This window comes from Tyto alba, unplaced genomic scaffold (assembly GCF_018691265.1).
Source record: "Tyto alba isolate M040663 unplaced genomic scaffold, T.alba_DEE_v4.0 Super-Scaffold_38, whole genome shotgun sequence".
NCBI lineage: Eukaryota > Metazoa > Chordata > Aves > Strigiformes > Tytonidae > Tyto > Tyto alba.
In genome coordinates this window covers 21,360,080-21,381,160 of record NW_024881313.1, presented here as the reverse complement: position 1 = coordinate 21,381,160, position 21,081 = coordinate 21,360,080, and the positions used below count along the sequence as shown (strand labels likewise).

General features: G+C 40.1%; 1 protein-coding gene across 5 annotated transcripts in view; it reads right to left on the bottom strand.

Moving 5' to 3' along the window:
• Positions 1-21,081, bottom strand: part of MLLT10 (MLLT10 histone lysine methyltransferase DOT1L cofactor) — a 141,420-nt gene that overhangs the window by 111,816 nt on the left and 8,523 nt on the right. Inside the window, exons 1-3 of one of the 5 annotated variants that reach the window (XM_032991624.2) lie at positions 19,584-19,710; positions 18,770-18,938; positions 15,011-15,090 (exon numbers count right to left, since the gene is read on the bottom strand). In XM_032991624.2, the coding sequence (XP_032847515.2) occupies positions 15,011-15,090; positions 18,770-18,938; positions 19,584-19,622 (288 nt within the window). In that variant the 5' untranslated portion in view covers positions 19,623-19,710. Of the gene's footprint in view, positions 1-15,010; positions 15,091-18,769; positions 18,939-19,029; positions 19,334-19,583; positions 19,711-21,081 lie in introns of those variants that run through there. The other 4 variants (XM_032991619.2, XM_032991620.2, XM_032991622.2 and 1 more) reach the window with 4 other exon arrangements.

The following is a 21,081-nucleotide window of genomic DNA, read 5'->3' as shown; positions in this document are numbered from 1 at the left end:
ATCACTGCCTCTATCAAATTCCTAGTATCAAGTTTATCTCCAAGTGTCCTAGAGTAGGATGAACCAATCCCAAACCAGTCCAGAGATGACAGAAATGGAACAGGTTTGACACACATTCCACTTCAACAGCTCCAAATGACATGCAAAGGAACACCATTATAGGAGATCCTATACCCAGGAGTCACCTTATTAAAACCTTTATGTATTCCCAAATTAGGAGCAACTCAAAGAATACCAATCAAACAAGCATTTTTAAGAAACTGAAGAACGGTCTGATCATCAGATGCAAACTTAACACATCCTTGAAATGTAGAGGGACATCTGGCATCAGTACAGATCATTTCTGTGTTCTGTGAACAGTACTATTCTCCGTTACCAGTTAACTGGCAAGTCAGCAGATAAAGGAGCCTGTGATGCCAGAAGTGCCTCAGAAACAGACTGTCCAAACGTATTTGAGGAATGAGAAATTCCATTCCTGAAACTTGTAGGGCTTAAGTATATCTTGAGGACTATCTATTTCTCTTAAGCTGTAAGAAAATTTATATTAGCAGCAAAGAGGCTTTCACAAAGGGTAGAATATAAATACGCATAAATTATTTTTGCTCTTTGCATTGGTATAGACAGCTGCACACAGGAAGAAGAATCTTTCAGATTGCTGCTTTTTGTCTTTTGTTTCACTCATCCCTCCCTCACATTCACCCACTAAAATGATCAGAAATTTGTTGAAAAGCAGCATTAAGTCTATGGTGAAATTTAGAGATAAAAGTAGTTGAAAACTTCCAAACTATTCTGTAAAATGCCTGTAGATTTAGAGCATTACACCATTTTTTTAAAAATCAAGATTACAAGGACTCCCTTGCCACTGAAATTAACTGCTCAGTTAATTTTAAACAAAATCCCAGATATGCAGTATATCTGTGAGCTGTATCTTAACACTCCAGCTCTCCAAACATTAAATACTAAGTGCTGAGAAACACTCAGTAGGTTCATTTCAGTGAATTCTTCATACACTGAACCAGACTGTCAAAGTGAGAAGCCTGATATATATTGCTGGTGATGGTGCAATAAAGTTTGTTCCCACCCCAAAGCTGTGAGCTGGCAGCTTAAGGCCACTGAGCAGAGATGATATATGTACCACTGAGACAAGGGAAGCTGTTAACGCAGTCTGCCTTGCTCCACCTCTGCAAGTCTGTGAAAGTTTGACATACGTTTTCACTAGTGGCAAAACCAGTTTAGGAGGTTCTCTTCTTCCCTTCACCTCTCCCTCATCAATCTCTCCCTCCACCATTCCCTCAGCTGCTGACCCAACTATCTGTAGGGCTGCCCCTTAAACCAGATCAGTGAAATGAAGTGAAATGAACTTTTTCTTTTTAACATTTTTAATTCAGGTCACATCACTGATGCAATTTAAGCATAATCCCACAATCAGTTGCATCAGCAAAACTGTAGGCAGGGAGCCATTAGCACTGCAACATTACTAATTAAATAATTAGCGAACTTCTTGAGCAAACTTTACCACAAAAAAAAAAAAAAAATGATCACAGGACACTAAGTTGCAAAGAACTGAACCAGTCCTCCATGTGGAAGAGCTAAGCATGCTCCATTTAGTCTCATCAGAGCTCAGTTTCAACTAATTTTTTTTTGTCTCATCTCTCTAACAGGACTCGGGTCCATTAGGTCTTCCCTCATTACTCCTCTGAAGCCCTGGCTGCAACCAGTCAAAGAAGACACAAGGCAGAAAACTGAAGTGGAGGAGGGAGCTCTGACAGCAGAAAAAAACTTGAGTGCAGAGAGTTCTGCCGAGTATCCTCTTGCTGGCAGGGAGCAGTATGCCTGCACTCAGCTCTCACCGAGCTGGGCAACTATGGCGAGACATTTGTGCTCTGATGGCACAGAGCAATTCTTAGGCCCTGAATTCTGGCTACAATCTGCAATAAAGTAGCACCCTAGGAAGCTAATACACCCCACAGTGAGTGACTCCACTTACTTCTCTAGGTTATGAACCTAAGTCCTTCTCAGCCTCCACACTCTCTGATTCTGCTCTCTCAAGTTTCAGTATGCACCCCACAGTAACACCAGTAGCTTTGCTATGTAGGAAGAGTGTGCCTCATCCCTTGACATACGTAACTAGTAGAGAATTTTTCCTTTTTTTTTTTTTTTCTTTTCTTTTTTTTTTATAGTTTCAGCTGAGTATCTGGAGTGACTGAAAACTGCAGAGTGATTTTCAAAATGCTTCAATTAATATTGTTACAGAGGATGCTGTAGAAGAACAGAGATAGTTGGGTTCATATGTATCTCAGAAGTCCAGTTACTTGCAACTTATTTGAATGTTCTTGTTCACGCAGTGATTCCATCTTCCAGTTAACTTATGGATGGAGCTTGGAGTTTAAGTGAACAGCAACAGCTGAACAGCTCTACTAAATGCCACATCACATACAACTTGTACGATGGAATAAAGCTTTGATCTCTGCAACACAGTATAAGGAATATATATAGTCTCTAAGATTTGAGCACATAGACCATGCCAGGGATCTCTTCTCCAGTTGTGTATTGTAAGTCTTAGATCTGGCAAAGGTTTTCTGACACGAGTTGTCTCAATATTCAGAAACATTGTGGGGAACTACTAAACAAGCAAGGGGGAGAGGGGAAGGGGAGGGAAAAGAAAGGGGTAGCAGGGGTGGACACAACACCCACAAGATGTCACAGCATAAGTAGGGCAAGCTGCTATGACTGATCAACAGTTGAGATAAACATCATCAGGTTAGTTAGCGCAAATGTGAATACTGAAGAGGCTGACTGTGACCCAAGAGTATAACCACATCCTTTGGTGTGCTGAAGGGCACTCGCCCTACAGCATGGAGAGGCACCAGCGCATGTGGTGCTGCAGGAACAGCCAGTTGAATTAGATTTGAAGAGTGAAAAAGACAAATACTGGCTGAACGAAGACTGAAGTTGTAGCACGTGACATTGTCCCTTCCCTTCCTGCCCTTACAGAGTGTAACACAGACATGTCAATTTTGCAGCTATCTGGTGGAACAGACTAAGTTAATAGATCTAGCTTCTGTCCAAGAAGAATTTGGGTGAACTCCCAGCAGGAACTGCTTTGGACTATGAGGTCTCCTGTAGAGTACCAAAGTGAAACCAATCTCAAAGTTGTGCAGCTGGAATAGTCTGAGAGTGAGACTGTCACAATTCACTTCTGAGCTACATAAACAGCAAGTTAATTAAGTGAAAGAAGACTGATACTGTAACCTTAGCATCCAGGAGAATTGAGACTGCCTGGATCTGATGAAAAACCCACTGTCTCCAGAGGGGTTCAATCTTTAAAAGTCACCCAGCAGAGACCTAGAAGGGTAAAAAGCATGGGAGGCTCATGCAAAAGGGGAAAGAACCAAATTTTTTCCATTATTATTAAAAAAGTAGAAATAGCCAAGAAGAAATAAAGACCAGTAAAATAAAAAAAAATAAATAAATTTAAAAAAAAAAAAAAAAGTGAGGTGACCCCTGAAGATACCCAGCAGAACAAAGTTCCAAGACCAGAAGACCAAAATAAGAGAGAAGTAAAGAAGGAGCTAGGAGCTAAATAAATTCATCTTCCTATACTGAATTAGTTGGTCCAATTTGGCTCCACTGCATTGTGGCATGAAGTTTTCTCCCTCCATTTTAGATAAATATGCCTTTCCATTGTAACCAGGACTAAGAGCTACCTTAACCAGAAGTAGATACTATTAGACAAATCTAATTACTCAAGTCTTTTTGCTTAATATAACTCTACCAATCTTGCAGCTGGAAATGGAGGAAAAGCATAAAGAAGCTGATTTAATTCAAACTATCTCATTCATGTTGAAATGAAGAGAAAGAACAAGAGACACGTAGTAGGCAGGGAAGATAAAGAACAACAGGAACAAGACTATACGAGTAGGAGAAGAGAAAAAAAGGACAGTAGGGATCTAGCATTGTTCTTCCCTCAGGGTTCTGTAAATTTGGAGCAAGTTTCATAAAGCATCATCTACAGCCATCCATTATGTGCCGTCTCTTGTTATAGGAAAACAAAGGTCAATGAATTCTTGTGCAAGTGATTTACTGAATTCTGGTCCAAGCTAGGCCAATGGAACCATTCACCTGAATAATGATTGTCAACCAAGTAAAGTCCTGCAGGACTGAATTCCCAGCATTGCGATGAGGCAATAAACTGTGTGTCTCAATATGACCTGTTAACCTAAATAACACAAGAAAAGCTACAGCAGATTAAATAGACCACAGTTCCTAAAAGTTAGCTGAGAAATCAGGCTGCAGTTCCAGCTGACTTTACTTCAGGCTGACTGTAAACTAAAATAATTGCACACTGCTGCCAAAAGAAGATCACTGGCCATCCCCTGCTGTGTACTTTTTACTGCCTCCCTTGCTCTGGGAAGAACATTCAGTCGACCATATGGAAATCTTAATCAGCAAGCTAAAAATAAAATATTTTTCAGCCAGATCGCTTCTTTGAGCCACCTTTCTATAGGGCCATACGAACAACAATGACAGATAAGAAACATAACAGGAACACAGACAGGGAGTAGGGCAAGGATACAACCACGCTGTTCAGGATCTATGCTGGGTATAAGTGAGTATGAAAATCCAAACACACACACAAACAACAAACCAAACAAAAACAAAAAAATACACACCATACCTGAATCAGACTAATTTAATTTCAGCAGTAATACAGACATATTTCTTGGGCCCAGACCCAGACGTATTTAATAGGTCAATTTTGTTTTGAATTTCCCTGATACTCATATATTCCAAGATTTTTAACAGGCAACAGACATATATAGAAACTTGAGTTTACAAGCTTATTTTCCCTCCCAAACTGTACTATACCCAGCATGACACCTATGCTTCCAGAACAGTTTTTTTTTAAATCCAAAGTATATTTTGACCACAGCATTACTGTTTCATATTGTGTGACAACAGGGAAAAAAAAAAAAAAAAAAAAAAAGGAAAAAAACAAAACACAGTATTTAACTGGAAGGAACAACTTTAAGAGATTGCAATACATGACTCCTAAAGTTACAAATAACAAAATAGCAAATTACACAAAATCAGCATCACAGTTCTTGAAAATTGACACTCAATCTCTTTCAATCCTTTCATCAACAGGAGTTAAAACTTGACAGACAAAACATTTTATTCTGCTGCTCCTGTTAATCATTAATCAAACAGTAGACTGGTTAAATCCATTTGGGTTTGTTGCAAGTTTTAGTTCACATTCTAGTGAAAACAAACCCTGGCACACTCCATCAGATTCTTACAATTTTCTTAAAATTAACCTAGGAGGACAGAGTCAGTTGCCAAGCAGAAGTCATTTTATTGCTTTACTTCTGAATCTGCTTCCAAATACATCTATGTTAGAGCATGCCGTGCTACTGGATATTTCTGTATATATCAAAATGCAGTAACTCAACACACTCCCCCCAAAGCACATGGACAGATTTACAAAGGTAAGCAAAGCAGCTGATCAGAAGGTGAGTTTCAAACCAGTGGCCTTCCAGCTAGCAGGCTCTGATACTCTTAGCAACCTTGTCTCCTACTAATGGGTAGTTGCGGGATCCTGCAGTGCAGCTGACTGTGTCCAGGTATTCATCTCCCAAGTTCCGTGGTGCATCTTCACATACCTTCACCAATAGTCCATACCATTTTGTTTCACCCTTGGGTGTTAGCAGAAGGAAACCTACAGAAGTCACCTCTAATACTCTTTATCATAACTAAGATGATCTTTCCGAATCCTATAGACTTTGAACATGCTAGTCTTATATATTACTACTTCAGATAATATAAAAGTATCTTAATATGGTTTAAAAAACTGGTAAAGACATCCATATGAGTAGTTACTTCAATTAATGTAAAACAATTTAATGGTGGCAGGCACATACCCATTGCTGTCAAAAACATAAGAATTCGGGGGGGGGGGGGGGGGGGAAGGATATCTAGAAACCAGCTCTGGATACAAAGTTCATCACAAATCATGTATAGTTTCAGCTATGCCAATGCTGCACATATGTCATCCTACCTATATGTAACTAGCTGAAGTCTTTTATTCACCTTTTTGATTAAAAATTATCTTCTAAGCTCAAAACGTTTGTGCTATCTATTTTCCTTCTTCCCCAAAGGGTGTGAAATTAGTATTCCATCTTCTCCAGAGAAAAGAGAGTCTTACATTTTCTCATCTTCCTTTTATACTTTTCTCTCTATGTCCCTCTTCCCCTTAGTGTTTTGGCCCATTTCTTTGAGGGGAAAAAAAAAAAAAAAAAGTGTAAAAAAATAACACACATACCTTGAAATGAAAACATCAAAAATAAGAAAAACTCTGTTTTCCTCTTAATAATCCTGGGAAAATTTGGGGTCATTTAGATTCAGGCAAACAGGGTACTGAATAACCAATGTAAACATAGCTCCCTATAAAGAGATACCATATTCTAAAGACAGGTAAAAGTGTGCTAATTACACCACAGACAACTAGATTATACTTAACAGAACACCTAAATCAAATTCAGCTCATCAGAGGGTATCTACAGAAGAACAAATGCCTTAGAGCCTACAAAGAAACAGTTCTTACAAGATTAGACAACAAGAAGAAAAACGCAAATATTTGCAGAGTGGTACAAAACAGTATACTGGAAATTTAGATCTTGGCATAAATTCTATCAATAGATGATAAGTCACAAGCAGTTAGTACAAAAACAGACCCAGGAACAGGATGTGTACCAGACTGACCATGTCTACATCTGCTGGCAATAACCTACCCCAGCCCTCAGAACCCAATGACATCTCCATTTTCCATTCACCCCTTCAAGTTATCTTCTATGAAGCAAAACTGACACTGCCAACATACAAAGACTAAGCAGAGATCATACTCTCAGCCCTTGAAGCCTCCAGAATGTCAAATAAAATTCACAAGCATTCCCAGATGTTGCTGAAATTACTGAACCTCTACTCACACCAAACATAGGCGATCTATTCATATCAAATTCTTTTACTCTGACATTTTACTTATCTTTTTTTCTGATGTTTTTTCCTCAAAACAAAATAGGTACTTTGAAAATTCTCATTAGAGTTTATTTCTGATATTTTAGACCCATGCTTTATTATAGCTGCCAGAGTCAAAACTTCATTCTTCACTTGTTCAGTACATCAAAAAGGATAAATTGCTTAACATCTTTTCCAAAAGCTTCTACAGGAATAGATGGCCCATCTACAAAACCAAAACCACATTTTCTTATTTATCAGTTTCTAAAATACAGCTGAATAGCAATATACTTCATCAGTAGTCTCAACTTGCAGTATTTTAGGATGTTATTTATAAACCCACAAAATACTCACCTTCAATATTTTTATATAAATGGCTCTATAAATGATAGGTTGCAACTATTTGAAGCAGAAGTCAGCAAGTAGCTAACTACACAATTTCTCAACCAAGGTATCTAAAGAGAAGCAGACTCAAGTTCCAATGTTTCCAACCTATGACTCACACCAGACTCCAGTATTTATAAGCTATAACGGAAAATCAACAGGAACCAAAAGATCTTCTGCCACATTCAAGAATCCCCAACTGGCTGACACCACTAATAGAACAAACGAATGCATACTGTCAGTACTTCTCTTTGAAAGTGCTATGTTCTGCAACTTGACAACTTAAGAAATTAAGTCATCTCTATCTTCAAATAATCATTTCTTGATGCTGACAAATTTGCCAAATCTCTGCCCCATCTCTATTCAGTCATCTGTCCCAGGAGAAAGAGAGAACTTTTTTTTAAAGCAGAGAGTTGACAGGTAAAAGAAAAACAGACTGACTACCTGAAGTATTTTGGGTTTTATACCTGGATAAATTAAAGAGACTCGACCTCATTCTCTTTATCAAGGCATTAGATAAAAATATATGCAGATTCAGTTAGCTCTGTCAAAAACATCTACTAGAGATAATAAATTTACAGACTATGACAAGAAGATTAGAGGCACTCAACATGCAAATCAGCATTCTTCCAAGACCATCCAGTCAGTACATACTACAGGTGACATGTAGTCATACTTTTACCCAATACATGTAAGGCGACTAGAAGAGAGGTAGAGTACAATGTACCATAGTGATGAAACACAACATGTATCAAGATCTGGCTACTCCAACTTCAAAAATCCAAAGCCATAAATCTCCCACTGCATACTTAAGACTGGTAAGCTCTGCTAGATGTTGCAGGAATCCAAATGATAAACATACACAAACCTTAAGATTTACACATTAATATTTAAAGGAAATCATCAGAAGGCTATAAGAAATACCTGTCACGTTTGGCTGGATTTTCAACTAAACACCCAAGCTTTTGTTATCAGGCTGAAAATATGCTATTGACCCAATTCAACCTAGCTGAGGAAAACCCAGTATACGATGGTTCACTTCAGTGTTGTCCTGTAACATACCACAGCCATACAGTAAAAATTCCTAGGTATAAAATGCTAGCATGCATTTTATGGAAGGCTCCTTGCAGTTCAGGACCTCCTTGCTTAGAGACTTCTGCCACTGATTTAACAGTCTAGCAATGAAATGAACAGCCACAAAACATTTCTGCATAAGAATGAAGCAATTGCTCTAACGGAAAATGTTTTACTCTAGTCTCACTTTGGTTAGTAATTTTGCCACAGAAACTTTAGAGCATTTACTAGACAACCTGTTATATTGGTATCTATGTTAAAAGGTTTTGTTGAAGTAGTACTTGACTGATGGAACACTGTTTTGAAGCCTGAATACTCCAGGTATTCATATTTAGCAGAATTAAATTATAAATCACTGCACAAATAAGGTGTACGTTTAGGTAAACTGCACCTAATCAAAACTGAAAAAAAAAAAAAATGAGCAGACCTTTTCTGCTGTAATGAAGCACTTCAAATAAGTTTATGAACTCAGCTGTGTATTTAGAAACCAAGTAACAAGCATGCATACAAGCAGGAAAAAATCCAGCACACAAAGAACAAAACAAAAAAAAAAGCATGAAGGCAGTACAATCAGAAATAGCATTAATACTCCCACTTTGATATGCACAGCACACAATACAGTGCATAAGGTTCAGTTCACCATTTAGAGCAGCTTTCTTAGCAGAAAAGCAAAAAAACAAAGCTTGCCAGTTCACCAGGGAGATCATTCGCCAATTACCATCATGGGCAAAACGGACTCAACTTGGGGAAATTAGTTTAATTTATTACCAATCAAGTCAGAGTAGGGCAATGAGAAAATACAAACTAAATCTTAAAAACACCTTCCCCCCCAACCCTCCCTTCTTCCCAGACTTAATTTCACTCCCAATATTCTCTGTCTCCTCCCCTGCAGCAGCACAGGGCAATAGGGAATGACGGTTGCAGTCAGTTCATCCCACATTATCTCTGCCACTCCTTCCTTCCCAGGGGGAGGACTCCTCACACACTTCCCCTGCTCCAGCATGGGATCCCTCCCATGGGAGACACTCTGCTATGAATTTCTCCAATATGAGTCCTTCCCACTGGCTGCAGCTCTTCACAAATGCTCCAGCGTGGGTCCCTTCCATGTGCTGCAGTCCTTCAAGAACAGACTGCTCCAACATGGGTACCCCACGGGGTCACAAGTCTTGTCAGCAAACCTGCCCCAGTGTGGGCTCCTCTCTCCATGGGTCCACTGGTGTCTGCAGAATTGTTTCACATATTCTCACTCCTCTCTCTGGCTGCAGTTGCGAAGGTGTATTTTTCCCCTTAAATATGTTATTCCAGAGCTGCTACCACCATCACTGATGGGCTCTGCCTTGGTCAATAGCAGGTCCATCTTGGAGACAGCTGGCACTGGCTCTATCAGGGGAAGCTTTTGGCAGCTTCTCAGAGAAGCCACCCTTGTAGCCACCCCCCCCCCTTACCAAAATCTTGCCACTCAAACCCAACACAATATGCTATATCTAAGTAGCTTTAGGCAGACGTTTTTTCCAATTATCCAGATACAAATAAACATCCACTGCCTTCCAGACTCCATAGCCATTCATAAAATAGTCTGTTGTTGGGTTGTTGGCTGTTTGGTTTATCTGTGGGTTTGGGTTTTGTTGTTTTGTTTTTTTTTTTTTTTTCAGGGTGGGGGGGAGGGGGAAGCAGGAAGGTATTGTTAATAAGTATCAGTTTCTCATATTCATAAAAAAAATCTACTAGTAATTTGTATTTCACAGTCACTTTCCCTTCTCTTATTTAGAAGTTTACTATTCTACTGCTGTGTAAAAGCCACATAATAACAAAAGCTTTCTGTTGTATGCTCAAAGCTAAAGCAATTCTACTACTTGTCATAGTATTCTTAAAAGTAGTTGTAGTAATATTCTTATGTAAAGTGCCCTTTAAAGAAAATTATGGATACCCATTAAAGAAAAATTCATTTCAAGATTTCTTTAAGAATTATTTCAAGGGAGATCTTCAAAGAGAAAGCATAGTATATTAGTCCTGAATGATTTGGTGGACAGTATTTCAAATTGAAGAAAAAATAAAACAGCAATTTTTCTTCTAAAATGCGGTTTAGTTCACTTCTGTTGTGGCTGTATTTATCAACGTGCATTCTAGTTTACAGATACAGGTGTAATAACCACACCAAAACTGATTCTAAGCACAGGCACAGATATCCCATAGGCAGACTGTTGAACCAGAGCTGTCAGAGCTCTGATCACAAACCTATCTGCATATCAAAAGCCTATATTCCCATTTTCTCCTTTGCCTCCTGTTTAGGCAAAAGGCAAATAATAATACACCAATGGTTATTTTATACTATATAAATGCTGGGAGTGGGGTGTTAAACTATGGATACATCAACAACTCTTATGAACAACTCTACAGTAATAAACCTGTAGATGCATGTGATGAAAGATTTTTTTTTTTTAATGGAAACTTGGAGAGAACTACAACCATTGTTATATTAAAGAATTTTTAAAAGAAAGAAAAAACTCAAGCATTCAGACTGTGGATCATCTGTACAGCAGATGCAGGAACAGCTCAGGTCTGGCAGGATTACTAGCAGGAACCCATCACTATGTGAGCACAATATACCTGAACTGGCTTTGGAGGTAAGCATTATAGCTGCATTTCTACAGCTCCGAATCCTTGAGTATTAAGTACTGTATGATCTAAACTGACTCTCCAATGACAGTCTTTCTGTCTCCACACCAAGTTCCAGGAATCAACACATGTGCAAGCACAGAGACTCCAGTTAAGCTAGATTCAGCTGAGATCCAGATGAATACTATCTCAAATCTTGTGTGGCTAGCCCCACAGAGTCACAGCCCCCCTCAACACATTCCCCAGGGCTAAAATCCAGGTGGCTTATTAGACCAGCTGTAGTGTCACACAAATGTGCCAACTCAGTTCTGGGCCAATACTGCAATTCAACTTCATAAACCAGCCCATCAAAAAAAACTAACATGGAAATGTCAAGTGGGAAAAACACCACCTTTACAACATTAATTTGTACCAAGTCCAAACTGATCCTTCCAGAAGCAATGACAGGCTTATAAAATACATATTGCAGTGAAACACATCAATAGCATATTAATTCACTTGCAATGCTGTAAGCAATCTGACTTTACATGTACAAGCTGAACTGTACTTGAGGTAGTAAAACTTCCTGGAATTCATTACATTGAACTTCAGTACTGAGATCTCCTGATCCCTCTGAATCAAGCTGTAGTCACAAGGACCAGCATCTAAGCCTGACCGAGCTAACAGTTTGTGCAAATGCTGGATGCCTCTGTGCTGCCTGGTATCTCTATCACATGGATTATTTCAGCTCCTCCATAATCAGCATGAATAGTAGTAGCTTGTGGTAAACCATAAATACATTGTCTATTTATACCCCGCTATATACTATGATTAAATCATTCTTAAAATAACTTCATCAAGAAAGATGTTTGGCACATAATAGGACGATGGGAAGTCTTTTTGAACAACAGTTGTGCTACAAATCCTAAATTTAGCTGCTCTAGTGTCTCTTTGGATAACAGTACTATCAGTCCCTGAACAACATACAGGCACCATCCAGTTTCCCAAGCCAGGACCCAAAGTCCCTTACTTACTACTCCAGATGTAAACATCCTCACACAAACCCTAATCCTAATACTACATTCTCCTACAATCAACATATATCTGCCCTGTTTTTCGATTCAGAAGTTCGGGTACTTCTGAAGACATCAAAAGGGGCCTACACGGGGTAATAACTGCTTGTGTCAGCACCAGCTATGCTGGGAGCATGCGCTACATAATTACCAGACACCTCAATATATCCATTATCCAAACAGTTCAGGCTTACAAAAATCGCAGTTTCTCTTACACACACAAAACCATGACCCTGCTAGAGCCAAGACTCAGTATGATGAAAGCACAGAACTGTGCTTTCCAACTAGTAGCTGACCATTCAAAACCCAAGACACCAGCTACCATCTCACTATCAAAAACGCAAAAGTCAACCAGCCAAGAGGCTTTTGTGGCTGAAAAAAAATAATCAGCCACCACTTTCACTGACAAGCAGTATGCACCAGCTTAGCAGCAGCACACACAGAAAAGGAAACACAGTAGACATCAGTATACGACAACCGAAAGCGTATGGGAAGCCAACTGCTCTAACCTGCTGTTAGCAACATTCTCTGGTGACCTACCTACTTGAGTTACATGCTCCTGAGTTAGTCTATTTCTTTCAGTTGTTAAAGCAAGACTAACTTTAGTGTAAGCAATTAACCCTAGTCTCTTATCAGAATTATTTGCCCAGTAACCGCAGCTTTAAAAAAAACAAACAAAAAAAAAACAAAAAAACAAAAAAAAAAAAAAAAAAACAAAAAAAACAAAACACCATGCCAAAAAATACACAATGCAGACAGCATCAGTGGGGAAAAATATGCCTTGAGTGCAAGACTTGGGTCTTTTTAAAGATTAAAAATAAGTAGAAGCCTGTTCAATGTAATATAGTTAATTTAATTCTGGTTTTGTTTCTAGACAAAAAGGCCAACAGAAAAACTAAGCTTCAGCCTCCTACAGTGATAAGGAGGTTTGCTTTTGCAAGTAACTGCATTAAAACTTCTGTGTCTGATAAACTGGTTACAATAAAGTTCCAGTTTTCATAGTGCGGTAAGAGCTTCAGTTTAGTTTCTGAATGTTACGGGCTTCTCCAAAACACCTCAGAGAATGTCACCATGATTCTAACTCACTAACAGACTGTTACCAATCTGTTCTACCTCACATGCACTTGGTTTCACTTGAGAACTACTTATACCTATGCTATTACAAATGGGAATTTTTTTTTCTCAACACAAGATCAGTAATCAACTTGTTGAACTGTACCATAAAACAGACCCCATCAGATGGAAACAAGAACAGACTACCCCAGGCAGAGAATTCAGTTAAGTTCATCACTATTCCTTCCTAACTTCAAACGGCAAAGAAAAGCAGTATAAAGCCTATCAAAGCTATTTTCTTTAGTAAACTCAAATTATCAGAATGCAGTAAGACATTGTTTATTTTAGAACTCAGTATAGTTCTTCATTCCTTGTGTCAGGAGAAGCCAGAAACAACTACATCCTAAATGCAGACAAGAACTCCCTATCATGTACCAGAAAAATCTTCCTAGCCATCATCTCTCTTTTCCTCGCCTCAGTATTTTTAGCTTTGCTGTCAACCTGTATACATCAAACTCAGCAACATTTTAAAAACTGCTACTCTCAAAACTTTACACTGCTGATGGTCTTCCCAGGAAAAGAAAGAAATAGCCTTTCTTTAGAAAGAGCAGCAGTTTTGATTTTCTGTTGACAGGTATTCAGAGAGCACAGAGAAATCAATCTGTTCTTGCTCCTACCAACAGGTCTGCTTTGGAAGGAGTAAGAAAGTCTAGGTTACTAGTCGATTATGAAGAATTAGCAGCAAGTTGGAAAAAAGTAGAGGAACAAGATTCTTCAGTTTTGTGCTTAAAAAAAAAAAAAAATAATCACACATTAAATCATCCTACCATTTCAATAGTACTTAATATTAGAAAAGTAATTAGAAACAGCAAATAGCTGATGTAAACACTCTGCCAGTCACTGACAGTAACTGAAAATCTGGTCTCAGGCTCTTCCTCTGTCATAGATATAGAAGTTAGAAATAGTTTACACACTGCCCTAAGATGCTGCACCACCTTCTCTTCCAATTTTTATATGAAAAATCTTTTCAGAGGTGAAGGAATAGCTTAGTCTTTCTAAATACTCTCACTTTATCTTTTGCTGGAAGAAAAACTACAAAGTGAAAAATAGTGAGAAACATGATTCTGTTCTTCTAAAAACGTCTGATACCATGCAGCTTGATCTAACAGCATACAAGTCTGACCAAAAAAAACCCTCATCTAATCAAGGAAAAAAAAAAGGGTTGGGGTTTTTTGTTGTTATTCAAAAGGATTATCTGAATCCTCAATATTTACCACAAAAAATTAAAAAGACAGAGAAAGAAAATGTTTCTTCAGTTAGAAATATCATATTCCAAGTAAGCCTTAGATTCCAAAATTAAGAACTCTTCTTATCGGTTAAGCATCTCTAGACTGAAGCTTTCAACTGACAATCTTAAGTTGTTGTAAAAGAAAATTGGACACAGATTTTATTTCCTCCCCATACCTAACTATGTAAGTGTTAAACTGACAAAATTACGCAAAACCCATGCCATAGATACGAAGAAAATAACCCACTGAAATGGTTGGGGAAAAAAAATATAAATAAAAAAAAATGACACTCAAGAAATTCAAATACACACCACAGAAATTGTCAGAATACTTAGAGACAGTTACATATTTCCACTTTAAAAAAAAAAAAAAAAAAGAAGAAGAAAAAGAAAAAAGGTCTTTCTCAATAGCATCTAGATGTAATTATGACAGAAAACTCAGCTATTTTCTACTGTTATTGGGATACTTGGGTAAATATTATCCACACAAGCATTATAACTAGCATTACTTAATAAACAAGGCACATACCACTCTGGCTGCTCTTTCCTGAGATTCACACTTCCTGCAAAACCAAGGTCCAGTGGGTACTTGAACAATTCCATAGCAAGCTGTTTTGAACAAGACAAAATATTTCAGCAAACATAAGCAGCACTACAGTACCACTAATACGAATGTTATAAAAAAACCTTAGTATTTGTTGATCTCACATCATTTTACTAAGTCAAACTGAGATCTATACACTGGCACACGAAACCCTATCACAATGGTACTAGAAATGAAGTACAAAAAGGTTCCACTTAAAAATGTATCCAAAATTTGTTAAATAAAACATTGATTAGCTTGAAAAGTAATATAACCATTCAAAAGCAGCAATGTTTGGTATGTGATCTGTTTTGCTATTTATTTACCAGCAAAACAGCTAGGACATTTCACAAAAACATTCATCATTTATAGTAAAGCCTTTAAGAGAAAACTAAAAGCAACTAACAAATCTGAGTTTCTCATAAGACATTCATACACTTAGTTACTATCAAGTTCTCTTACTCTTTGTAAGTAACTGGTCTTAAGTAGGAAATCAATAACAAACTAAAAGATACAAATTTTGCCTTTTTTTCCCCCCTGAAAATTCATATGGAGCTGTAAATACAATCTCAACTGAGCATCAGGGCTAGGATTAGTTGCAGCTATAGCCAGGCTATAACATAAATCCTTAGGAAAGAGATTTTGAGACATGCAGACTTCTCTGCAAGACTGTCAACTCTATTTTTGTAGTACATTAAAAAAAAAAAAAAAGTTTGGTAAAAAATTCCCAAGAAAAAGAGTTTAATAATTTGGCAAAACTGTCCATGTTTGAAATGCACAGATCAGAAAATGTTAAGTACTGCTGAGGGAATGAAAATACAAGAACACAAGTACTATGAGTATATTCTAATATCTGTATGGGTTTAAATAACTAATAACAAACAATCAAAAAGCCAAACATTCTCCACAAAAAGATAATCCTGAATCTCACATCATGTTTTTAATATTTCAATTGCCAACAATCATATATTAAAAAAGAAAACCTGGCTTAAGTGTGTATCTTAGGAAAAAAATATATATATGACAAATTAATAGTTAAGAGGAAAGCTGAGATTTAATTAATATCTTCTAGTATATATACGGAAATATTACTGGTTTTGTGCTAGCCTGAAGGAAAAAAAAAAGGCAAAACAAACAAACAGTAATGCAACATTAGTATAAAAAAAATCATCTGTCTAATGTACCTTTCCTTCTACAAAGGAAAAAATCAATGAAATAATTTCCTGTTATATTCATACATGCTGTCATATTGAGATCAGTTGTCAGATTTTCAAATACATTATCCACATAGTGACATACTAAACTATCTTGATTAACCCTTTCTACTGTACAATAAAGTTCCTGAACATGAGAAAACACATCTTGTTTTCGTTGCACTGGTTAACCACAAATGAGAACTTTAAAGTCTCCCTCTTAACTTCTGAGAAGAAATTAAAGTGTGCAATCACACATTTAGATTAGCAAAAGATAGAGCAGAGTAAGAAACTAATCACAGAATACAACTCAGAGACAGGGCTGGCAATTAGATCCAAAGGCAATACGAGTTGGGCAAAGACCAAAGTTGAAGTAAAGTACTTTTATATCTGCAAACGTAGGAGTGTACACCTAGAGCCTAAGAGTGCACATCACAGGTTTGTGCTCTGATACACTGTGACATTGTTTATAGACTTCCAGGACTTCTTTGGTTTACACTTCCACCGCTATTCAAGGCTTCTTTAAACACATCAAGAGATTTCGTCCTCCACAACTTGCCAATGACTTAACACTTGAAAAGAAGTTTCCTCTGAACTAAAAATAATTATAATAACAAAAAACGCAGTTAATAAAGTCTCACAGGTAATACTGCTGTCTGAACTTCAACAGCTTTAACCATGAGGACTACTACTCTTACTACAGAAAGACTACAAAAAGAGTGGACACGATTCTTCTACTGCCTTCATTCACATTACACATAAAATCCAAAATGTAAAATATCAATGATACAGTAAATCAAAACACACAGTTCTTTTCTTAAGACCTCCACAACAGTATCTGGATTTAGAAGAAGCAGTACTTTGTACACTTCCTGCCAGATTCAAATCCAGATTTAGACTTGACCTTAACAAAAAGTTTAATATGCTTGTACCAAATTTACTGAAGTGTGTCTCTATATTAGGAATTCCTAAAACAGACTTCTGTCATTCCCACTATTTCAGCTCCAACTGCTGATATTGTCAAATTCTTTCACTGAAAATATCAGCAAGGCTCTAGATGCAAAGGAAGATGCCCAAGATAATACAAAAGCAATAGCTGGTTCAGGTATGTCTTCTAAAAGTATTAATGTTTCAGTGTTCTTTTTCACAATCCTAAGATTCCACAAAAGCAGAGTTAACTTACCAGTTAATGTTACTCAGTTCTTAAAGCAATAGAAAACTGATTCAAAAACAGACTAATTCCACAGATCCTGTCAGCTCCCCTCTGCATTCAATCCAACATTAACAAGAATCACTTAATTCTTTTGCACATCTCCTTAAATTATTACTATTTGTCATGATTTATCAGTTTACAAAAGAGCATATACCTGAAACAAACAGCTACTATATCATCTTCAACACAACTGAAGTATGAGACACAGACTAGCAGTATTTTCACGTGCACTAGGCATTCACACTAACGAACTGCACTTGGGATTTTCTGTCTTCTCCGATTTCTTCATCATCTAGGAGTCAAAGAGCCAGCCACAGAGTTCATATGACTGCCTGGGAGTTGATACAGAAAAACTACCATCTTATATCTTATTTCTGCTACCATAAAGCAAAAATCATCATAACTTCCTTTCTTACAATGTAAGCAGCAGAATCCAATCTCTTCCTCTATTCTCACAAGAAGGGTCAACCCACTGACAGAAACAAAACAATCACACATAGAGGGAACATGTCAGCTCCCAAGCTGAGCTGGAAACCAACCAACCAGCCTCCACTAATCCAAACAAATCCAGTATCAGCCTTTTGACTAGCACCCTCCCCCTGCAGAACCACAACAGGAAGTCTCTTCATCTACCAGGAAACATCAGCCAAATAACATGCAAGGAAAGGCAGGCAGAAGAAGAAATCACATGACAGCCAAGTCTCTCCTACACACCACTCCCTTCCAATCCTAAACCCTTCTCATCTACTGGCTGCCCCTAAAATAAATTTTGCTAACTTGGGAAAGGCAGGGACAACAGGGATCAAGTACAGGAAAAAACAAATAGAGCAACAATTATCAGAACAGAGAATAGTAAGTTCCACAAAGGAGTTTTAGGTAGTCTTTGGACTGCTGCAGCTGATGTTGTTAGCAGGATGCAAAGGCAGACTAGGATGCACAGACACAGAAAAGGTACAAGGGGAAGAGGAAGGAAAAAAAAAACCTGGAAGGGGGGGGAGTCTTCCTTTCTTGTAGCCATAATATAGTAAGCTATAACATAGGAAGTTTCACATGAAGGAAAAGACAGACTGGAAGGATGGAGGATGACAAGACAGGTCAGGCCAGAAAGCACGTGGCTCTAGAAACAGGGAAATAAGCTTCATGGGTGACAAGGAGCTGGGAGGGAGGAAGGAGAAAAGAAGGCGAGAAAAACGGCCGGGGAGAGAGTAGGCCCAAGGGAAGAAGACAGGGAAGCATCAACAAGGAAGTAGCGAGGCTTGAGGCCGGAGTGGGTGAGCTGGCAGCCGCCTGCCTACTCACCTTGATGCACTGCGACATTGCAGCCGTGCCCGTCGCAGTAGACAAGCGGGTTCTCGGCCCAGCCCCTCTCGTCGGAGCACACGCAGCAGCCGCCGATCATCTCCTTCATGCTATTGGAGAACTCGCCCTCCAGTGACACCGGCAGCAGCAACGGCTCGCTAGAGACCATCTAAGGGTTAAAAACACCGTCGTCAACAACACACACACGCACACACACGCTTCACCCGCTGCCTGCCCCCTCCCCCGGCGGTGTCTCTCCCCTCAGTCACTCAGCCGCCGCCGCCGCCACCGCCGCCACGGCAATGATCTAGGGCCCATGACCGCTGGCTGAGAGCCTCTTCTCGCCCCCGCCCGACCAACCGGCCAGGCTGTATCAGTCACGCAAGCAGGCAGGGGCAGCCCAGCGGCGGCACACCGAGGCAGGCACCGCGCCGCAGGCAGGCAAGCAGGCAGGCAGGCAGGCGAGCGGGGCCGGCGCGCAGGCGCACTGCGCGCCCCCGCGGGGAAGGCCTCGGCCTGGGCCTCCTCGCGATGGTTCACGAGCCGCCCATGGAACGTGAGCCGCGGCAGAGCGCGCGCCCCCCCACCCCACCCCACCCCACCCCCCCGCAACGGCTCCAACCGCCGCGCCGAGAGAGCGTGCGCGAGCGAGCGCGCGGCGCCCCGCCAGGACCGCCCGCCCCTCGCCTCGCCTCGCCTCCGCGCGGCCCGGAAGCGCCGGCGCTGCCGGGCACCTGATGGCCCGGCCCGGCCCGGCCCGGCCCCCCCAGCGCGCCCGCCCGCCCGCCGCCCCGGCCCCGCTCCGCGCACCCACCTCGGCGTGCTGCCACTCTCCGTCCCCTGGGCGAGCCATCTCGCCCCACCCCTCCCCCGCCGCCGGCCTAACCCTAATGCGCTCCGCGACGGGGCCACCGGCCGGGCGGCTCGGCGCGCCGCGGGGCAGCCCGTGCGGAACCGCTTCGCTTCCCAGGCCGGGCGAGCGTTAGACGGTCTTATTGCTGCCCCCCTCCCCTCGGTGCGTGGGGGGGGCGGGGGAGGTGGCAGACATGCGCCCCGCTCCCACCCGCGATGTCACTCTGCTCATGCCCCCTTCAGGAAGGCTGGAGGACGCGCCCCATTCCCGCCCTCCGCCCTCCCCGCAGAAATCATTTTTACTATCTTGTTTATTTTCCCCCTGATGTGACTGCAGGACTAATGCATTCCCGCTCCCAACTTTTATTATCCTGTTTATATCCCCTCGGTGTGCCTGCAGAACTAATGCGTGCTCGCTATTATGCCACTTCCCTGCCCTCACCGCAACTTCTACTATTTTGTTTATTTTCCCTTCGATGGGGCTGCAAAACTAATGCATTATTAATCCCGCTCTTTCTTCTCCCCCAAAACTCCTCGTGTGGATGCAGCGCTGCGTGGCTGCTGCTGCCACAGCAGCGAAAGCGATGCTGAACAGAAGATGTGACAAATGGAGAAACCAGGGAGGCCGCAACCACACAAAACCAAACATGTTCTTCAACACACCTGTTCTCTACTTTTACTTAGAGGTGGCTATGCCCCTCTAGAAGTTGGGCGTTTGGGGTTTTTTAAGTAAAACAATTCTGTTGTCTCTTGTAATTAAGGGGGAGGTAGGGGGGAGGGGGAAAAAAAAAAAAAAAAAAAAGCAACAACCTGAGGGGAGAGAGCTGAGGTGGTCAGCAGAGAGGAAAATCTCAGGCTATTCAATTCTCCATTGTAAGCAGGTATGCCTGTAGCAGAAGGAACTAATTGTGGTGATTGTTAGGAGCACAGAGAAATTAAATGCAGCCTTGCAAAATTCTGCTCACTCGCTTGCCCCAGGGCCAGCATTTATTTATTTAGTTAGTTAGTTAGTGTTGGGCAATGAAGATACAATTGATTTATCTTCATTATCATGCTAAAAGGCAAAGAAGCAGAATTTGTGCATGGACTATATTTTTCATGATGATTTTTCAAGGCCAGCTTAGTTGATATGGTATCTGTACAAATCACTACTGAATTATGTACATTCCTGGACACGTCATTACCTAGACCTATATATATATGCAGGCTATATTTTATACATTTGTGAACTAAGAAAACATCTGCACTTGTGTACAGGAGTATGACGAACTGCTACGTGGAAGGGAGAAGTGGGATGTGCACAACTCTCTACCCCCTAGAGACATCTGAGTCTGCAGTTTGTGCACAGGATATCTTAGGTCAAGCTCTTTTCTCTCCTTGAAACTTTTAAGTGAAATTATTTAGATAGAAGAAGAACGGAGGGCAGGCGAAAAAGGAATGATGAAGGCAGCTTCCTAGAT